At 33.3% G+C, this 19,106-nt stretch overlaps 2 protein-coding genes and 1 pseudogene across 2 annotated transcripts; 2 read left to right on the top strand and 1 right to left on the bottom strand.

Annotated features, from left to right (window-relative positions):
• Positions 1-221: 221 nt before the first annotated feature.
• LOC114372105 (protoporphyrinogen oxidase 1, chloroplastic) lies at positions 222-5,693 on the top strand. The gene is made up of 9 exons (XM_028329510.1): positions 222-728; positions 1,347-1,532; positions 1,649-1,733; positions 2,780-2,927; positions 2,999-3,079; positions 3,170-3,341; positions 4,160-4,319; positions 4,477-4,580; positions 5,072-5,693. The coding sequence occupies exons 1-9, from the start codon at positions 333-335 to the stop codon at positions 5,369-5,371; spliced, it is 1,632 nt and encodes a 543-aa protein (XP_028185311.1). The 5' UTR covers positions 222-332; the 3' UTR covers positions 5,372-5,693.
• Positions 5,694-8,855: 3,162 nt separating this feature from the next.
• On the top strand, positions 8,856-10,479 carry LOC114370923 (auxin-responsive protein IAA30-like). Its single transcript, XM_028328324.1, has 4 exons — positions 8,856-9,173; positions 9,611-9,816; positions 9,923-10,022; positions 10,112-10,479. The coding sequence occupies exons 1-4, from the start codon at positions 9,004-9,006 to the stop codon at positions 10,167-10,169; spliced, it is 534 nt and encodes a 177-aa protein (XP_028184125.1). The 5' UTR covers positions 8,856-9,003; the 3' UTR covers positions 10,170-10,479.
• Positions 10,480-11,823: 1,344 nt separating this feature from the next.
• On the bottom strand, positions 11,824-13,286 carry LOC114369534 (annotated as a pseudogene).
• Positions 13,287-19,106: the final 5,820 nt, after the last annotated feature.

Here is a 19,106-nt window from a genome sequence, read left to right as displayed (position 1 = left end):
ACTTATTATTTGACTTCAAAATAAGTTATTGTTTTTATCTTATAATAATCGTCCTATAAAAAAAATTATTCTAAATATTAGCTTTTATTTGACTTCAAAATAAGTTATTGCTTTTATAATATTAATGATATGATAAAAAAAAAACTAATAGATAAAAAAAGTACTTAGAAAACATTTTTTCAAGAACGTTAAAGGTAAAGTTTAGATGGAGGCAATTGTGTATTTTACTGTAACCAACCAAGGCCGAGTACTATCAGCGTGTTGCACATTTTGGTTATCTTTAGCACAGTGTTGAAGATAACGAACGAATAGTGCCATTACTGTAACCAACCATGGTTTCCGTCTTCAACGAGATCCTATTCCCGCCGAACCAAACCCTTCTTCGCCCCTCCCTCCATTCCCCAACCTCTTTCTTCACCTCTCCCACTCGAAAATTCCCTCGCTCTCGCCCTAACCCTATTCTACGCTGCTCCATTGCGGAGGAATCCACCGCGTCTCCGCCCAAAACCAGAGACTCCGCCCCCGTGGACTGCGTCGTCGTCGGCGGAGGCGTCAGCGGCCTCTGCATCGCCCAGGCCCTCGCCACCAAACACGCCAATGCCAACGTCGTCGTCACGGAGGCCCGAGACCGCGTCGGCGGCAACATCACCACGATGGAGAGGGACGGATACCTCTGGGAAGAAGGCCCCAACAGCTTCCAGCCTTCTGATCCAATGCTCACCATGGTGGTATGTGATGTTTCTTTCGCGGAATTCGGTTTTGAGCCTAACTTGACCCTAAAAGTTAATTCGGGTTCAATAGGTCAATTATTTGTATTATCATTTCAAAATTATCTTTTTTTATCTCTTTATCCACTTAATTGTTTCTCATTGATGTTTGCAGAGAGAATAATTAAGTAAAAATATGTAGGGAAAAAAATAATTAATGCATCTAAAAGTTAGAAATTGATCTTATAAAAATGGACAAACAAATTTCTGAAAATTATCTTTTATTTAGGGATAGAGGGAGTAGCTCATAGGATAAGGGTTACTTCCACTTACTATTTTGGTCATATTATTACTGATGTGGGATCTGCAACACAATTCAATGTCTTTGTTTGAGTGAGAAATGCTAGGAACAAAGTAGTACTTTCTAACACAACATTATACCATTGAGTGTTGTCTGAAATTTATTGGAAATTACAAATTTTCATTGGTCCCACTACTTACTTAATGAGTCTTTATCATTATTTTGTAGTTTTCAATAATTTTTAACTATTAGTAGAGTGTCTAGTAAAAATAGTGTGTCTCTAGCACTCCTCGCAGTTGAATTGTTGGTAATGTAGTTTTGGTTTTTGCATTTGGCAGGTGGACAGTGGTTTAAAGGATGAGCTTGTTTTGGGGGATCCTGATGCACCTCGGTTTGTGTTGTGGAACAGGAAGTTGAGGCCGGTGCCCGGGAAGCTGACTGATTTGCCTTTCTTTGACTTGATGAGCATTGGTGGCAAAATCAGGGCTGGCTTTGGTGCGCTTGGAATTCGGCCTCCTCCTCCAGTGTGTCCTCTTTCCTTTCTTTGATTTTGTTTGTCAAATGCAATGTCCGGAAGGATAAAGGGCAACTGTTCTTAATTTTGTTTTCTCATGGAATATAATGTTGACAAAGGTGACAGGGTCATGAGGAATCGGTTGAAGAGTTTGTTCGTCGGAACCTTGGTGATGAGGTTTTTGAACGGTTGATAGAGCCTTTTTGTTCAGGTTGGAGCATTGACTTGTTTGCTCTCTTTTTTGTTATTCTTGTTAACCTCTAACCAACCTTCTATTATTATGTGTTACTTTTTGACCCAGGGATATTCAGTTTTTAGCCATTAAAATGTAATCCATCATGATGGCTGACTAATAGCTCAATTGAATAAGACATTTATAGACTCCTGAAAGAATGTTTCATATTCATTGTCTAACTTGTCTTTTGAAAACCCTCTGATTTATATTGCATATAAGGGAAAAGTTTTTCTTAATTAATGACTATATTTCTATGTTCATAATGACACTTGAATCTGTGACAGATCTGGAAATTTTAAGTAAAGGGCACAATACTTGTATATTTAAAATTGTGGGAGCATTACTAATATTATGGGTTAACTTTTTGTACTGCATTTCAAATTATTGGGTTAATTTAGTATTATACATGTATATTATATTAAGAAAAATTAAAAATCCTGTGGAGGCAGCTTCCCCCAAACATCACAACATAGATCCTGCTTGAATTATTGTAATTGACCACTTTTTGGTGCAGTTCAGTATCTTTTTTATTATTATGTAGTGCTCCTTTAATCCACATGTAAAACTCAACCAAATACATGATTTTCCTGTTTGGGAGTTTGTTAGGGCCAGGGGAAGGAGAATAACTTGTGAAGAAACAAGTCCAATATGTCCTAGTTCATCATGGTTCATAGCATGTGGTGGTTTTGACATGTTAGAACACTTAAAACTTGAGTTAGCACATTAGCAAGTAATATCAACAAAAGCACCATTTTCTCTCTTCCCTCTGTTCCTCTTATAAATGTTATTGAAGTATATTTACAAATAAATAAACCATTGGACAAGCACATGCAAATTTTATATAAGTCAGCTGCAATGCCCCATAAAAGACTTGAGTGTGTCCTATACTATGCTTTCTTTTTTATGTAATCAGTGATAAGCTTACTTCATCTAGCTTTTCTCTCCTATTATGAATTTTCTTCTGTTTTTCAGCAGTCTTTTTTATTGAAAATTCTGTTGCTTACCTGAATTTTGTTATATAGGGGTCTATGCAGGCGATCCTTCAAAATTAAGTATGAAAGCAGCATTCGGGAAAGTTTGGAAGCTGGAAAAAAATGGTGGTAGCATTATTGGTGGAACTTTCAAAGCAATACAAGAGAGAAATGGAGCTTCAAAACCACCTCGAGATCCGTAATAATATATTTGCTCTGGATTTTTGCCATAATTTATTGAGTATTTCACTAATTCAATTAATCATGTAGGCGTCTGCCAAAACCAAAAGGTCAGACTGTTGGATCTTTCCGGAAGGGACTTACCATGTTGCCTGATGCAATTTCTGCCAGGTACTACATGTTGCCTAATACCAATGTCCTAGTTAAGTTTCTCCTATTCTCCAGATTGATGATCCTAGCCAATTGTGATCCTGTTAACAGACTAGGCAACAAAGTAAAGTTATCTTGGAAGCTTTCAAGTATTAGTAAACTGGATAGTGGAGAGTACAGTTTGACATATGAAACACCAGAAGGAGTGGTTTCTTTGCAGTGCAAAACTGTTGTCCTGACCATTCCTTCCTATGTTGCTAGTACATTGCTGCGTCCTCTGTCTGTAAGTTTCTTTCTCAAAAGAGTATTATATCATTTATTTATGTTAATTAATAACTGTTTTATCTGTGGAATCTTTTTAACTTGGGCCATATGTTAGTTTTCTTTGCGTGCCTTGGCACATGTATGTGCATATGCTTTTGTTCCTACAGTTGCATATGTCTCTGTTTATTATCCTCTGAATTTTTCAGAGACAAAATTGACTTCCTGTGCATCCCACCCACACTCGCACATAGTGCAAAGAAAAGCACAACTAAGCCCTGGTATACTTTTTTCCAGGCCTCAATTTTCATTGCAAGAGTTACCATATTTCCTAAAACCTATATTATCATTTGAAAATTTACAAAATATGGACAATTTTGTGCCTTTTCCATTAACAAAGTATCAGCTGATCGACCATAGACATTTTTCAGAATCAAGCTAGAGAGACATTTTTCAGGATCAAACAAGAGAGTAGGCATTTTTCATAATCAAACTAAGTAGAGCAGGACACGACCATAGTGTACATGCTGTGAAATTTATTGTCTTCGATGCTGAATAAACCAGTCTCCTTATATCAAAATTCCTTGTTTATTTTTTCCTGATTAAATTTAGAATGCCTTGTAATTTGTAAACTTTTTAGGGTATGGTATCCCACTGGTCTCTTTCTAAAGCAGGGGTTTAAGGACATGTCATCCCCTGTGGCAGGCTTTTCTTTGAGTCATATTACAAAAATGCATGTAAAAAATTAGTTGTTTGGAAATGGCCAAATTTTGGCATGATAATCCTGAATGTAAACGTTGAGGGCTGTTATTCACGACAACCTTTTACTATCTCTTGCAGGCTGCTGCTGCAGATGCACTTTCAAAGTTTTATTACCCTCCAGTTGCTGCAGTTTCCATATCCTATCCAAAAGAAGCTATTAGATCAGAATGCTTGATAGATGGTGAGTTGAAGGGGTTTGGTCAATTGCATCCACGTAGCCAAGGAGTGGAAACATTAGGTGAGTATTGATTTAATAAAGAAAAATTGGAGGCTTTCAACACAGTAAGTTCCACGTGTTTTTAATTATTACCATTCATGTTAGAACTGGGGACTGTGGAGTGCTTTCTAGTGCTATGACTTGTTTGATAACAAGAACATATTTGTGGGTTTGGCAGGAACTATATACAGCTCATCACTATTCCCCAACCGAGCACCACCTGGAAGGGTTCTACTCTTGAATTACATTGGAGGAGCAACTAATACTGGAATTTTATCAAAGGTGTGATATTTATATGATACATGAACAGTTAACGTAGATGCAGTTGGTTGAGCTGTTATGGTGTCCAATATGGTGAACATGAACTAGTTTTTCTGGGAAACTTCAAGGATTTTGTAAAGAGCTATTAATCATTTTCACAAGCTGGTTATTTGGGTGTTTTAAACAACTCTGGTCCAATGGCATTGTTTCAAATGTTTACACTCTTATGCATAAATAATAAAATATTGAGATTTTTGTTTCTTCAGAGAGCATTTGATATCCTAGAAGAGTACTGTCGGCCTTTCATTCTGCATTATTTTTTATGATTGGTGGTTCTGGGTTTTAGTCATCATCTCTGTTATTTGATTTCAAATGCTTTGATCCATACCTGTCATATATTTTATGTGTTTTGTTATTTTGCAACAAGAGCCATTTCTCTATTTGTATGATTAGATTTGTTTCCTTTCTTTTTCTTTTTTTATTTCTTCCTAAATTCTCTTGTTTAATGGCAGACGGACAGTGAACTTGTGGAAACAGTTGATCGAGATTTGAGGAAAATCCTTATAAACCCAAATGCCCAGGATCCATTTGTAGTGGGGGTGAGACTGTGGCCTCAAGCTATTCCACAGTTCTTAGTTGGCCATCTTGATCTTCTAGATGTTGCTAAAGCTTCTATCAGAAATACTGGGTTTGAAGGGCTCTTCCTTGGGGGTAATTATGTGTCTGGCGTTGCCTTGGGACGATGCGTTGAGGGAGCCTATGAGGTAGCAGCTGAAGTAAACGATTTTCTCACAAATAGAGTGTACAAATAGTAGCAGTTTTTGTTTTTGTGGTGGAATGGGTGATGGGACTCTCGTGTTCCATTGAATTATAATAATGTGAAAGTTTCTCAAATTCGTTCGATAGGTTTTTGGCGGCTTCTATTGCTGATAATGTAAAATCCTCTTTAAGTTTGATTCATTATCTACTTCATCCGTATTTAGCAAGGTAGCTATCAGTCTGCCTCTCCATTATTCCCCTCTATTCTTGGAGAGTTGGTAGATTTTAACTTGTTACTATATATGTAAGTCCAGGCAATGCTCTGTAACAATGCATGAGTTACATGATTATAATATGTCTTTTTATTTAAATCTATGTATTTTATTTGGGAAGTAGTTTACAAGTTCATTTTGAGGTTAAACGTAAACCATGCGGTATAAATACTTAAATTAAAATTGAGATGCCAAGTTGCTTCAATTCTGGCCCCAAGGGTAATTAATGATAATTTACTGATATTGATGAAATGAGGAGAGTTAAGCAAGATGCATGACGGAATCTGGAGTTCATCTAGTTATACAAGTTACAGATTGTGTTTGGATTAATGTTTGGAAGCCTTTGTACATAACAAAGCAGTGGGCTAAGAAGCAAGTATCTAACGTCAACTTTTTGCCTCCAAATAAAAGGTATTGTAGTCTCTGAAAGTCACATATTTTACATGTGTTCAAAGACCTAAAGAGGAATGGTAGCAACACATTCCATCAAACTTCTCCTTAGTCTCAAATGCGAAACTAAACATGGGCTTAATGAAGCTGACACACATGTTTAGTGAACCCGCTTACTTGAATATATTTTTTTATTAGTTGAATAAAAATCTTTAAACAATAGCCGTTTGAAATTTGACCAGAAAGGGTAAGGAACGAAGGATGCTTGGATTTAGAGAGCAAAATGTTTTGAGTTCAGTGTCTTTATATACTTACTCCTATGAGCAACGAAGAATTTATACTCGGCAACTTAGGGTTGGATTCTTGAGGCAAATAATAGTAGTATTATAATAGTGATAGAAAATTAGTACTACTACAAACAAATAGAGGTGAAGGTCAAGCCCCACTGTTAGTGTTAGACTATTCGGCCTAACGTGGGGACATGCATACATGGGAGATGTCAAAAGTTATACTAGAAGGTTTGACCAATGAATGAAACTCATAATTTCAAAAGTTATATGGACAATGATGACGGAGAAGGCAAGCAATGCAAAACAGGATGATAGAAGAACGGGAATGACAAAGGAAATTGGGCGATTTGGTCTTCACATGGCAAGACACATCTACTAGGGCTATTTAAGAAAAAGCGGGATGTGGGTTACACCTTGCTTTTCCAATTCAACACAAATATTACTGTATTCGAGACCAAATGACAGATTCATGGCTAATCCAAGCAACCTTATGGTTGGGATGGTGGGGAACATTTTACTTTTTTTTCTTTTCTTTTTTCACTCCTTTCAACATTTTATCAAATATTCCTCTTTAAGCTAGCATTTCCCATATCTTTAGATCCAAGTAATTATTTTCTTGTTCCCTCTTCAACTTGTTATTCATTGTGTGGTGAATTCAACATGAGACCAGGGTGAGGAAAATTGAGTTGGCCACGTGAGAGAATATGAGAACCGTGACGTGAGTCGTGACTCATGAGGAAACGAAGAATGTGATGAGTATCAGTAGTAGTGTCTTTTCTTTCTCTTTTTGGTTCATTTTTGCCTTATGAAGAGACATGGTTAGATATGCCATATATATGCACTCCATTCAATATTTTCTTTTTTGTCATTTCAAAATACTTTTTTCTTTTTCGGGCAAAATAGTTGTTACTTTAAGGTTATACACAAACTTTTTTGGAACAATTGAGTTTTTTTTTTTGGGTACAATTATATACACAAGAATTAAGAAAGTAATTAAATATGATCAATTTTAGAAAAATACAACTTTATTAATTATACTATCTTCGCATTCTATAAACTAAGACAACCTCTGGCTAAAATTCAGCCAATACTAGAATGGGTTAAAAGGAGTATGTTACAAAATTTGCTTATATATATAAAAAAAAGAGTAAATCCTCTCTATCTTTTTATTTTTATTTTTATTTTGATGCATTACTGGTGTGATGATTTTTACCCTGTTATATAAACAATAAAAAATAATCTCTTACAAAAACATAAAAAGTCATTCTTAATATAATTTTAATGTAATTATTATTAAATTAATATATTTTAATTATTTGACAATTCATAATTAAAGAACATACCAACATTAAAAGTGTTCCAAATTCTAATGTTTTCCTATTTTACTTAGGGCATATACCAAAATAAAAGAATAAGTTAAAAAAAGGGGAGAATTATTATTATTATTATTATTATTATTATTTTTAAGCAACAAATAATTTAAAATAAAGTAAAAGCTACTGATAATTATTGTGATTGGAAGGAATAATATATTAAACATAAAAATCCACTTTTTTTAAAGTATGTCTCCGATTCCAACATGTGTTTTTGATATTGAACAGAACTTATCTCTCTTTTTTATTCATATGTTATCAAATCGAGTTGATTGCCAGTCCCCAAGACCCGATCTCGTGTACCATCATTTTGCCATTAAAAAAAGTCAATAATATATTCAAACTTGTCATGTACTTCACTAAGCGAAAATATAATAACTTTTGTTCTTTATTTATTTATCATCGTAAAATAGTAGCTTTTGATATTGAATACCGGAGTCATGCATAATATAGAAAGCAAAATGAAATTAACCACATAAGAAAGAAATAATTAATGCACACGACAAACTCTGCACAAACGACAGAAAATGGTGGTGAACTTTGTCTAGTGCAGTTAATTCTCGAAAGGGAATGAAAGAACACTTGTAGAAATTCTGTTCTCATATTTAAAATATTTCTCTGCTATTCATACGCCACACTATGTTTTCCTTGGTACGTAGCAGTATTTGTAGCCTCACTTGCACCAATGCCTTGATACCATTTTGGTCTCTACAACCAAGATCCCTCACGAGCAACACGATGATTATATATATTCATTGAACATTGATTACGTGGATATTACATGTTTATACATTTATACAAGGTTTCAGATATCAACATTAATGTCCTCTTGTCCATCACTTGAATTTTGATCCCACGAATTGTCCAATATCTAGGTTCATTCCATCCTCCTCAAAACAGACTCAGTGTATTACTGACCACACGCTTTGTCTAACTATTGTCTCTGCCAACACCGTCCTCAAATTGCCACTAATTGAAGCGTTTAATCATAAAAATCTTGAACTACTCATGCATGATGATCTCATTTAATATTAGCTAATTATCTGAATATATGAAGCTTGAATTAATTAGTACAAAAAAAACATGTTGACAAGGTATACATACTATGTTGATTTTTACTAATTGACACGTGTAGTTGTCGGCTACCATGACAACATTTTAGGTCTACCAATTGCATGGAAGGAAGAAAAAGAGGAGAGGTGACCAATGGAGGGTGGCGCAGCAGCTGAAAAAGTCTTCTTCATAGCACTGCTCACGTTCTCTCTTTCTTTCTCTCTTATATATATATAAGGCCTTTATTAATGTGGCGGCTTCATGTGTAATCTAGCAAACTACTAGTAGTAGTTAGTTTCCTTCCACAATGGGCAAAGCCTCTAGTTCTTCCTCCTCCTCTATCTCCAGCTGCAGAAACCCTTCCAATTCAACTGCATCCTCTCTCACACACCAACATAGTCAAGACCACCTTCGCACAGATCTTAGGCTTGGACTAAGCCTTTCCGCTACTCAACATGTTGGCTCTTCTAGTTCAGGGTTTGTATTTATATATATACATATATATGCACAATAACATGATTTGTCATCATCATATTTTTTTTTTATCGGCAAATATTAAGAGTTGATTTGTTAGTTTTTTTTTTTAACAGGAATGATCAAATTTATGGCCTTTTGTCTGTTTTCTTTTTTCTTAATCATCCCATTAACCTTATATCTTATATCTCCTGTCATCATCATGATATGACACCTTAAAAAAAATTAAGAGTTTTGGTACTGTTATTGAGAAACTCTCTTCCTCTATCTCTCATTTGGTATTGTTCAAACTCATTCAACTATTGGCTCAGTACCAAAACTCTTAGATTTCTAAGTGTACTATATAGCAGCTTTCTTTCATGGCATAATGGGTTAATTTGTACCTAGCTAGCTTAAAGTCGTTCACCCTCTTAAGTATTTGTGTCATTTTCATATGTTAGGGGACACTGGCAACCGATGCAGCCACATCTAATAAGTAGTTTTTCACAAGCTACTGAAGTGAATGATTGCAGCGATCATACCAGCTTCTTTGTGAAGGTGTACATGGAAGGCATTCCGATTGGTAGAAAACTCAACTTGTTAGCTCATGATGGTTATCACGAGTTAGTAAAGACTCTTGAACAGATGTTTGACACTACCATTCTGTGTAAAGTCTAATGCTTATTCTCTCATAGTTATCTTTTTGCTTTGTGTTAAGCATCTTTAAGTTTCCTAGTTAATTAGTAACAATGAAATGTGGGTGTTTTGAACAGGGGGGACTGAAATGGATGGAGTGCAACCAGAGAGATGTCATGTTCTAACTTATGAAGATGGAGAAGGAGATTTGATTATGGTTGGGGATGTCCCTTGGGAGTAAGTTAACTCAGACTTAATTTCTCTCATAAACACATTCTCTTCCATTTTAAGCATTAATGTACTTAATTGCTTTTTTGGTCATGTAGGATGTTCTTATCAGCTGTAAAGAGGTTGAAGATCACAAGGGTGGAGGCATTCGGGTGATAAATGCATACATATGAAGAAGCTTTGCCTCTCCTGTGACTTCAAATTTAGTCCTATAGAGTGAGAGTCAATATTAGTGATTACTGATCATGAATCAAAGTGATGTATGTATATTCTTAGAGTATGTTTGGATATTGGTAAGGGATGAGATCATGAGAGCTAGCAAAATCAAAGGGAAAAAAGGGAAGGAAATGGAAGAAAAAAAATGAAGGATTAAATAATGTTTTTTCTCCCTTTATTTGGATATTTAAAACTTTTCAAATCTTCTAAAATTAGGAGATTTTGAAATAAAAGTGCATGGAAGTTCATATAATTAAGAATTAGTACATTTTTGTTTATTATAATTTCATCCTTTTGTAAAATTACTAAATGAAAAAAAAAACTAGAATGCTTTTTGTCCACGCCTCTACACTGGCTTTACCTTCTTTCTGGTTTCTGGTTTCTAGAAGTCAACTTTTTAACTTTTCTCACTACCGACATAATTTCCCCGATTGTTAAGACCCAGTTCCTCCGCATTCTCACAAAGAAAATCAATAAACCAAAGGAAAATTGCACAAAAATGTATGAGGACAGAAAAGCAAGGTTGAAACAGGTGGCATGGTGTGCGAGGAATAAGGAGCAATATAGGGACAGACATAATAGAATGTCGAGCGCAATAAAGTAATGTTACATTTATATGTATGCGTAGTTTGATTTTGATTAGTCAATACACAGCTGCTGTTTAGATTCGAATTTCATTCACATTAATGTTTGATTTTGATTAGTCTATATATACATAGATCCACAAGTATACAAATCAGATCTAGTCACATCTACAATTTAAATTCCGGAATGAATTTGATTTGCATACTTGTCTAATCATTTAATAAATTCTACAAAGACACTTACATAATATGCAGGCACAATTCTCTCAATCAGATATAGACCCATGTAGATTGATGATAGACAGGTTTCAACCTTTGCCAACTGTGGCTTCAGTTGACCCAAATTATTCTCACATTTAAATGTTGCTGGCCCAGCAAATTATGAAGATAGCAAAAAAAAAATAAAATAATAGAAAGACAAACTCTCAAGCAAAATAAGATTAAAAAAACTAATTGAATAACAAAAAAAAAACCTTAAGAAATTTTTCTTTTAATTTTTTAAAATGAACTGCAACTCCATAAAGGAATACGATATACACACTGTTATCTTATTTAATTAAATGTGAAATCTTTTATGTAAGAAGTTCTTATCAAGGATTAGAAAAGGTATGCAAGTACAATTTCGATGACAACGTCAAGATCTTTTTATGTGTTTGCAATCACAATCATATCAATTGCATATATCTGTAATTTTTTACAATATCAAAGAATGTGTGCAGCCATAATTTAAAACTAGTGCTTTATATGTTCCTCGAAGTTCTCTATTAGAATTCTCATGAAAAGAATTTGCCTACAATTTGTTTTCCATTGTGAGACCCTGTCAGTCACTATGCTTCTTTTTTATAAGATAAAAGAATCATCATCAGATAAAGTGCAAAGATTTTTTGAAATGACACCATCCTTGTCGTTTCAGGTTGTTAATTTGTCATGTTATTTTTTGTCATCTCGTGGGTTTCTTTCGGCAACAGCATCTAATAATCAGGAGCTAGGTGCATCATAAAATTTTGTATTCATAAACTTCTAGAAATAGTAAATTACAAAGGGAAAATTCCACGAACTAGGTATGTGCTTTCAGTACATTATTGTTAAATCTTTGCCAGAAAAAATACACTAGCAAGAAAGAAAAAAGGTTAATAAACAGTTTAGAAAGACTTCTGATTTGCACAGTCCAAGTTAGGTCCTGTATCTACGTTAAACATGGTTGCATATCTTTGAAAGTATCCAATCCTATCATTCACCCTTGAATCATCAGGAATTCCACATTCAAGTCCACCATTGATTATGTTAGTCACAAAGCCATACCCTGCAGTTCGATTAGCTGCTATGTCAGCTTGTGTTGGCACATATTTTCCAACCATCACATTGTGGCAAGAAGGTTTTGGCTTTTGCTGTCATCCAAAACCAGAGACCTGTTTGAAAGGCAAACAGTGAATTGTTTGACACCACATCTGGGTTTCTCAATCCATCAAATCCCAAAGCCTTCCCTGCTGGTCCATAGTTGTAGTTCCTGCACAAAATTTAATCTCAACTCATCAATATTCCAATTGCATAAACAAGTAGTATTAGTGATAAGCTAATAACTAATAATCATAATATTATCGAGAATTTAATAAAAACACATGCATAATATAAAGATTTTTACATTATCATTTAATCATAGATTGTTATATATATAATAATATTGTTGACTTAATCCACTAAAGTCAGCCTAATAGTACATGGTTTGAATAATTTGCATGAAGTTTAAGTTTAAACTTCACTGTTATTATTATATACCACCAAATGAGATGGTTAAGTTTTATAATAATTATTTTAAAAATATATTTAGGATATTTTTAATTGATTGACATAATAGAAAAAAAAAAGGAAAGAATTGGTTCGATTTCTTCTGATAATAAACACTAACAAACTAAAGATTAATATTTGACTTAAAAACAAAAACTCATAATATCCTAATATTATATGTGTAATGTGTATATATACCATGAAAGTTGAATTGGCCCTCTGCCTTTGTAACTTTGTCCAGGATAACAAGGCCATTGAGTGTTGGTGGAATCACAATAGTGACTTTGAGGGCTAATTTCTTCCTTGAAGCACAGTCCCCAAGCATAGGGTCCATCAGGTGCTGTGGCCCACCCACCTGTGGTTTCATGTGAAATCTGAGCAAGAAAGGCTGCAATCTCACGCTTGGGCGTGGTTGGACTACCAGTGGTGCCAAATCTAGGGAAGCGTTTGGATGCATTGATGAAGGAGTCGTAGGTGTAGAAGTTTCTGGCAGGGCATGCATTGTTATCTTTGTGGATGAAAATGGAGTCAAAAAGCTCTTTGCTAATGAGAGAAGAGATGGGTGATGGTGATCAACGAGCTTCAGCTCCCAAAGACAAGGAGTGAAGCAGAATAACAAAGCTTAATATACCCTTTGAGGGGAATGAGAATGCCATTTGCTAAACCAAAAGTTAGATGCTAGTATGCTACTAACAATTGGGTTTTGTTTTGTGATAAAGAAAAACCTGGAGTAAGGCTTTTATAGACACCATCTTTAGTGGAAAACGTCAAAGTTGAATTTTTGCATATTAAAAATGAGATAAATGCTAATAAGTGTTTTGGAAAAATGAGTTGACCAAATCCCTTAAAAACGGATTTAAGATCCAATCACCTATTTTTTTTAATCTTAAATCTTATTTTTGAGCTATTAAGAGACATTTTTTGAAAAAATGAGTTGACCAAATCCCCTTTGCCAGGGGATTTCGATCTCCTTCAATTTCGAACGTTTTGACATATTATGGGTCTCAAATGGATATTTTTATCAAAAGTTACAACCGTTTGAAGTTTATAATTTCCATACAGCCAGAAGTATTTCATCAACAGGAATGACAAAATACGCCACGTGTCATCTGTTTCGCCAACAAGACTAGCGAAATCCACGCCACGTGTTCTGTTTCGCCAACAGGACTAACGAAATGCTTACAAAAAGGGACCCCTCCATAATATGTTTCAAAACATACCACTTTTGGGAATAAATTTCTAAAAGAAACCCCTTTGATCAATTTGCCACCTATATGCTGCATTGGATGGACCAACCTTCATGTCATTTCAATGCCAATTTATGGTGTGACTTCTATCCCTTCTTCAAAAAATGGCCTTTTTTTAATATTTGTGATTAGATTGGAAAAAAAAATCACGTACAACTCTATATATTTCACATTATTCATCATTTCTTTGTCTTGAACACAAACAAAAATTAGGATGCTGATGCTCCGTTCTTGATTTTGGATATTGGACCTGTTTGGGTAAACTTTTATAGAAACACTTCTAAAAGAAGAAAATAAGATGAGATGAACTTTTTCATAAGTAAAAATAAGCTCTCCATGAGTTAATTTTTAGAAACTCACTAATATAGTTTTTCTAAAAGATGAGATAACATCTACAAATTAGCTAATGGAAAACTCATTTTAGTTAATGGAGAAACTTATTTCATTTTTCTTCTTCTTATTTTCTTCTTCTAGAAGAGCGTCTAGAAAAGTTTACACCCAAACATGCCCATTGTATGAGATTTTAAGAATATTAAGTTTCTAGGCAAATAATTTAAATTAAAGCTTTGTGTACTAGGAACTTGTTGGTTAAAGGGGACAGTTGAAGTCTTTCAAAGAGTTTAGGCATAACTCAAACTCAAATGCTAGATCAAGGAGTGAGATTTGTCCAGTATTTATTTATTCTTAGATGACATTATTTCTCGCAGTCATGAGAGTTAAATTTTTTTCTGATAATAACTAGCTTCCTATGTAATAACCAATCACTAACAAAACATAACAGCTGGGTCAGTGTAACATCCCAATTTTCGTAAACTAGATTAAAAAGGATTGTTATTTATAAATAAATAGAGTTTTTAAAAAAATGATGAGATGTTATAAATAAATAAATAAATAAGGAGATATAATTATTAATTAAAATAATGATTTGAGAGAAAATAAAAAAGGTGTTTTATTTATTTGTTTGATAGAGAATAAAATAAAGTTTGTTTTTATAAAATAATAAATAAATAAATAGAGTAAATAATAGGTCGTAAATACCCCTAGCTATAAATAGCAACATGCCAGGTTAGTTTTCAGACTGACTCATCAGCCTCCTCTGTTTCACAATTTCGTTTCTTCTATCTTCTCTCAAAATCCTCTCTTTTTCCCACAGGCCACCTAACCTGTCTCAGAAAAATGACGATCTTGGACTCCTTCACCGTTGGATCATCGTGAAATTTGAGCACTACTTTTGCAACCCAGTTCCGAGCATTTTCACCGTTGGGAATTTTGATATCATGTTTGATCTGAGAGAAATACCTTTCGCATTGTAGTTTCTTCCTTTCCCGCAGAAACCCAAAATGGTCTCAGTAAAATTACGATCCTAGTTTTGTTAACCGTTGGATTTTCATGACATTTGGATATGTTGTTAGAAATTCAATTGTGCACACTTTCACCGTTGGGATTTACGAGATAATATTCGTGGAGAGATAAAAAGGAATCGCATGAAGATAGTACAAGTGAAGGTTTCAATCTCTTCTCCGTTTCTCTGACGTTTGAGAATTCTATCGGAGCAGTCGCAGGAATAACTGAAGGAATATCAGGGAACCGCTAGAGATGTTGCTATCGTTGTCGGAAGACACGTGAGTCCGCTTAGAGGTAAGGGATGAGTTATTCACAATTGGGAATTAGTGAGAACATGTGTAGGAATCCTTAGAGATATCAATTGGAATGAGTTTTGGGGTGTTTTTACAATTTTCATTTTATCCTTATAATTATTACAGTGAATTATATATGTTTGACAGACCAATTTTTGTGAAATTGATATGCTATTGTGTTGAGCGTGAACCCTATAAATCGAGTACTTTTTCTAATTAATATGAATTAATGAAATAAAGTAAGGAGAAATTTAGAGAGAGATATTAATTTTGTATTTTCTCTTTTTCTTGCTGTTTAGGTTTTTATATATAATTTAAAAAAATTAATATCATAATTGAAACTGACCAAAGTGTTCATATAATTATTTAGAATTTGTGCATTGAAAGCTTACTTTGAAATTTGTGATTCAATATGATGTATGCTAGTTTATAGATATAGAGGTAGTTATTTATATTAATAATTTATGTAAATAATATTGTAGAGTGTTATAGTATGATTCCAAAAATTATTAAGTGTTGGAGTTTGAGAATATTATGGTTAAATTTCATGAACATGTGTATGTTGTACCTTATGAATATCATTGGGAATGTTATGAGATGGTTGATGTGATGTTATAAGATGTTAAAGTGTGGACATGATATTCGATTGTGAATAAGTGGATGTGTTAACACTTGATGTTACATTAATTATATCGTGAGCTATGAATTATACAATAACTCAACCAGTGTTTATACGCAGTGTTAAAGAGAAAGTGTAAGTTCCTAGTTAGGAACCAGTGTTAAATTGTAGCGCAATTGTGTTAAACATGTTTGAAACATGAGTGTGAGGTCGTGGTATTGCATAATTCATGAGCAATATTTATAAATGAAATATGTGATGAATTATGGAATAATATGTTGCCTTGAGATTATAATATTGTTATTGAGATTGAGTAAAAGTGTAAAGTAGAACATGGGTTGAATTGTGAGATACGTGAAAACATGTGATGGTGGATTGTGACATTATGAGATGTGAAATTGTGAATGAGTTTTGGTTGTGAATAAGTGTGCGATTAACTCTTGATGTGACATTATTTGTGTTGTAAGCTGTGAATTGTACAATAACCCGACCAGTGTTATCTTGAGAAAAGTGTAAATGCGCAATGTTAAAGAGAAAGTGTAGGTTTCCTATTTAGGAACCAGTGTTAAATTGTAGCGCAATATGTTGTACGTGTTTAACACACGAGTGTGAGGTCATGGGTATTGTATAATTCACGAGTAGTGTCTGTGTGCTAAAATGATTTTAGGGGTTGGACCTGAATCAGGAGGGAGAGACCCTGACGGACTCTTCGGAGTGTAGGCCTTGGGGGTCACCGGGTTTGAGTGCTCCTTTAAGCCTATGCTGATCCCATATGGTTGGAGCATTCTCGCAAAATATCGTGACCCTGACTAGTCTCCCTATGATCTTACTTAGTGAGAGTGACCTGACAAACCCATTGTTTGGTGTGCCTTGCTATGTACTCCTAAGCGCCTCAGGGTAGTTTTTCACTGACATGGTACCACATTGCATATAGGCTTGAGTCTTAGCATAATTGTTTCATGTGGGTGCTAATTGTTTATTATGAAATTGATTGTTTATTATGAAATTAATGTGTTATTATGTCTTAATCAGAGTGTGTGATTCTTGTGTAATGTGATTGATGATTGAAAAGTGAACTTTGAATGACAAAGTGGTGGAATTACGTGAATTACGTGTAACTAAGTTTTATTTGGTTTATATGATATGTATATCTAGTTGTCTTGTTTCTCTATTAGTTAGGAATGTGATAACTCACTCCCCGTGTGTTGTTTGTGTTTAGATCATGTGATGATCTTGAACTTTGTGTTCGAGGGAGTAGATGACTAAGTGAACTGCTTTAAGGAACCATGTGCTGAAGGACGTCGGGACACAACGCTCTGATAGGATGTGACATTGAGATATAAGTTTTTATGTTAATTTTATGATGTTAGTCTATTTTATTTCACGTCACTGATTTAACAAAATATTTTTGTAAATTTTGACGGCCTTATTTTGAGCTGAATATGTTTTTAATGAGTTTTATTTGGTAACTGAAGTGAATGTGAACCTTTTACTCATGTGATTTTGTTTACCAATATATTATATTTATTTATATATATGTCGGGGTAGAGGATGTCACAGTCAGAAAATAAAATAACTAATCCTAAAAACTTGATCAAACAATTAATAAAAGATAACAAACTAACCAGCCATTGCTGATACAAATTCAACAAAAATGTACATCAACTTACCCACTTCGGCTTTCCAACAACCAACGTACCTCTTAAGTTACCAAACTCACCAAGTTGAGAGTTAGTTTTTAATATATTGTAATATTTAGTATCCGCTCCATTGTAATTTTTTATTTGTCATTTTTTTATTTTTAAGAAAATTAATTATAGAAAAAAATTACACATACCAAATATCTTACTTTAAAGGAAAAGAAATATATACACCAAGCACTGAAAAAATAAATTTTATTTTCATACACTTAATTTTCATATATTATATTCCATTAATTAACTATTTTTTTCTTAAATATAAATTTTTAAATTATTATTAAAAAAATCTTATTAAGTAATAATTCACTATTAAATAAAAATATAAAATTCTTTATAACATTTTTTTAGAAACTCCTTTATAACGTTGCATTGTTATTAAGTTATTTTTTCTTAGTGTTTTAGGTCATTACCGTCTTCACTCTCCACCGAATAGGAAATGTATTCATATGATTTTTTTAAAAAAAAAGGCTGACTTGACTTCATTTTCGCAGCAGATAGTTTTTTTTTTCATAGCAGCTTTCATATTGTGATCCAACTTTTTTATTGAAAGTGTGATTGGTTTGTTTGTTGTGACGGCTGCGTGCTGGTGAGAATAAGCAGATGAGACAATTAGAATGTTTTAGGAAGTATATTGAATTAGGATTTTAAAAGATTATTTTAGTGTAAAAAAGTTTCATAAATTTTAAAGATTACGTAGAAATATTATGACTTGTTAGATTTTTTTATAATAAATTTATAATAATTTAAATTTTAATGAATTTATATTATAAGAATTTAAAGGATTTGAAAATATTTTATATATTAATAAGATTTGAAAGTATTTTACAAATTTTTAAAAGTATAATTAAAATTACAATTAGTGAAAAAATAATAAGAAATGATGAGGTTTGAATAAATAAAAATAAAATTAATATATTTTTTTAATAGTTATATTGATTCTAACTTTATGTCTTCGTATACTAATCTTTTTTATAATAATATCTTTTCATTCTTACTTTTAAATTTGAATTATAGATTTATAATTATACGTTAATTTTTTATTTTTTAATTATTACAATATTATTTTATAATAATCTAATGACATGTTTAAATGGAGTGCAATAGTAAGCATATACTAAAAAGGAGTAATAAGGGTGAAAATGAGCACGAGAGTTACTGAATTATGTAAATAACAAAATTAAGGATGATAGTCACGAAATATTATGATCAAACAGGTGATGAACATAATCACTATAAGAAAAACATGACACATAAGACAAATATTAATTTAGTTTAAAAAACAAAGGATAAAATGTTGTGGGGGAA

The sequence above is a fragment of the Glycine soja genome, chromosome 10, assembly GCF_004193775.1.
Source record: "Glycine soja cultivar W05 chromosome 10, ASM419377v2, whole genome shotgun sequence".
Taxonomy (NCBI): Eukaryota; Viridiplantae; Streptophyta; class Magnoliopsida; order Fabales; family Fabaceae; genus Glycine; species Glycine soja.
The sequence above is the reverse complement of the archived record's forward strand: the minus strand, read 5'-3'. Positions and strand labels throughout refer to the sequence as shown.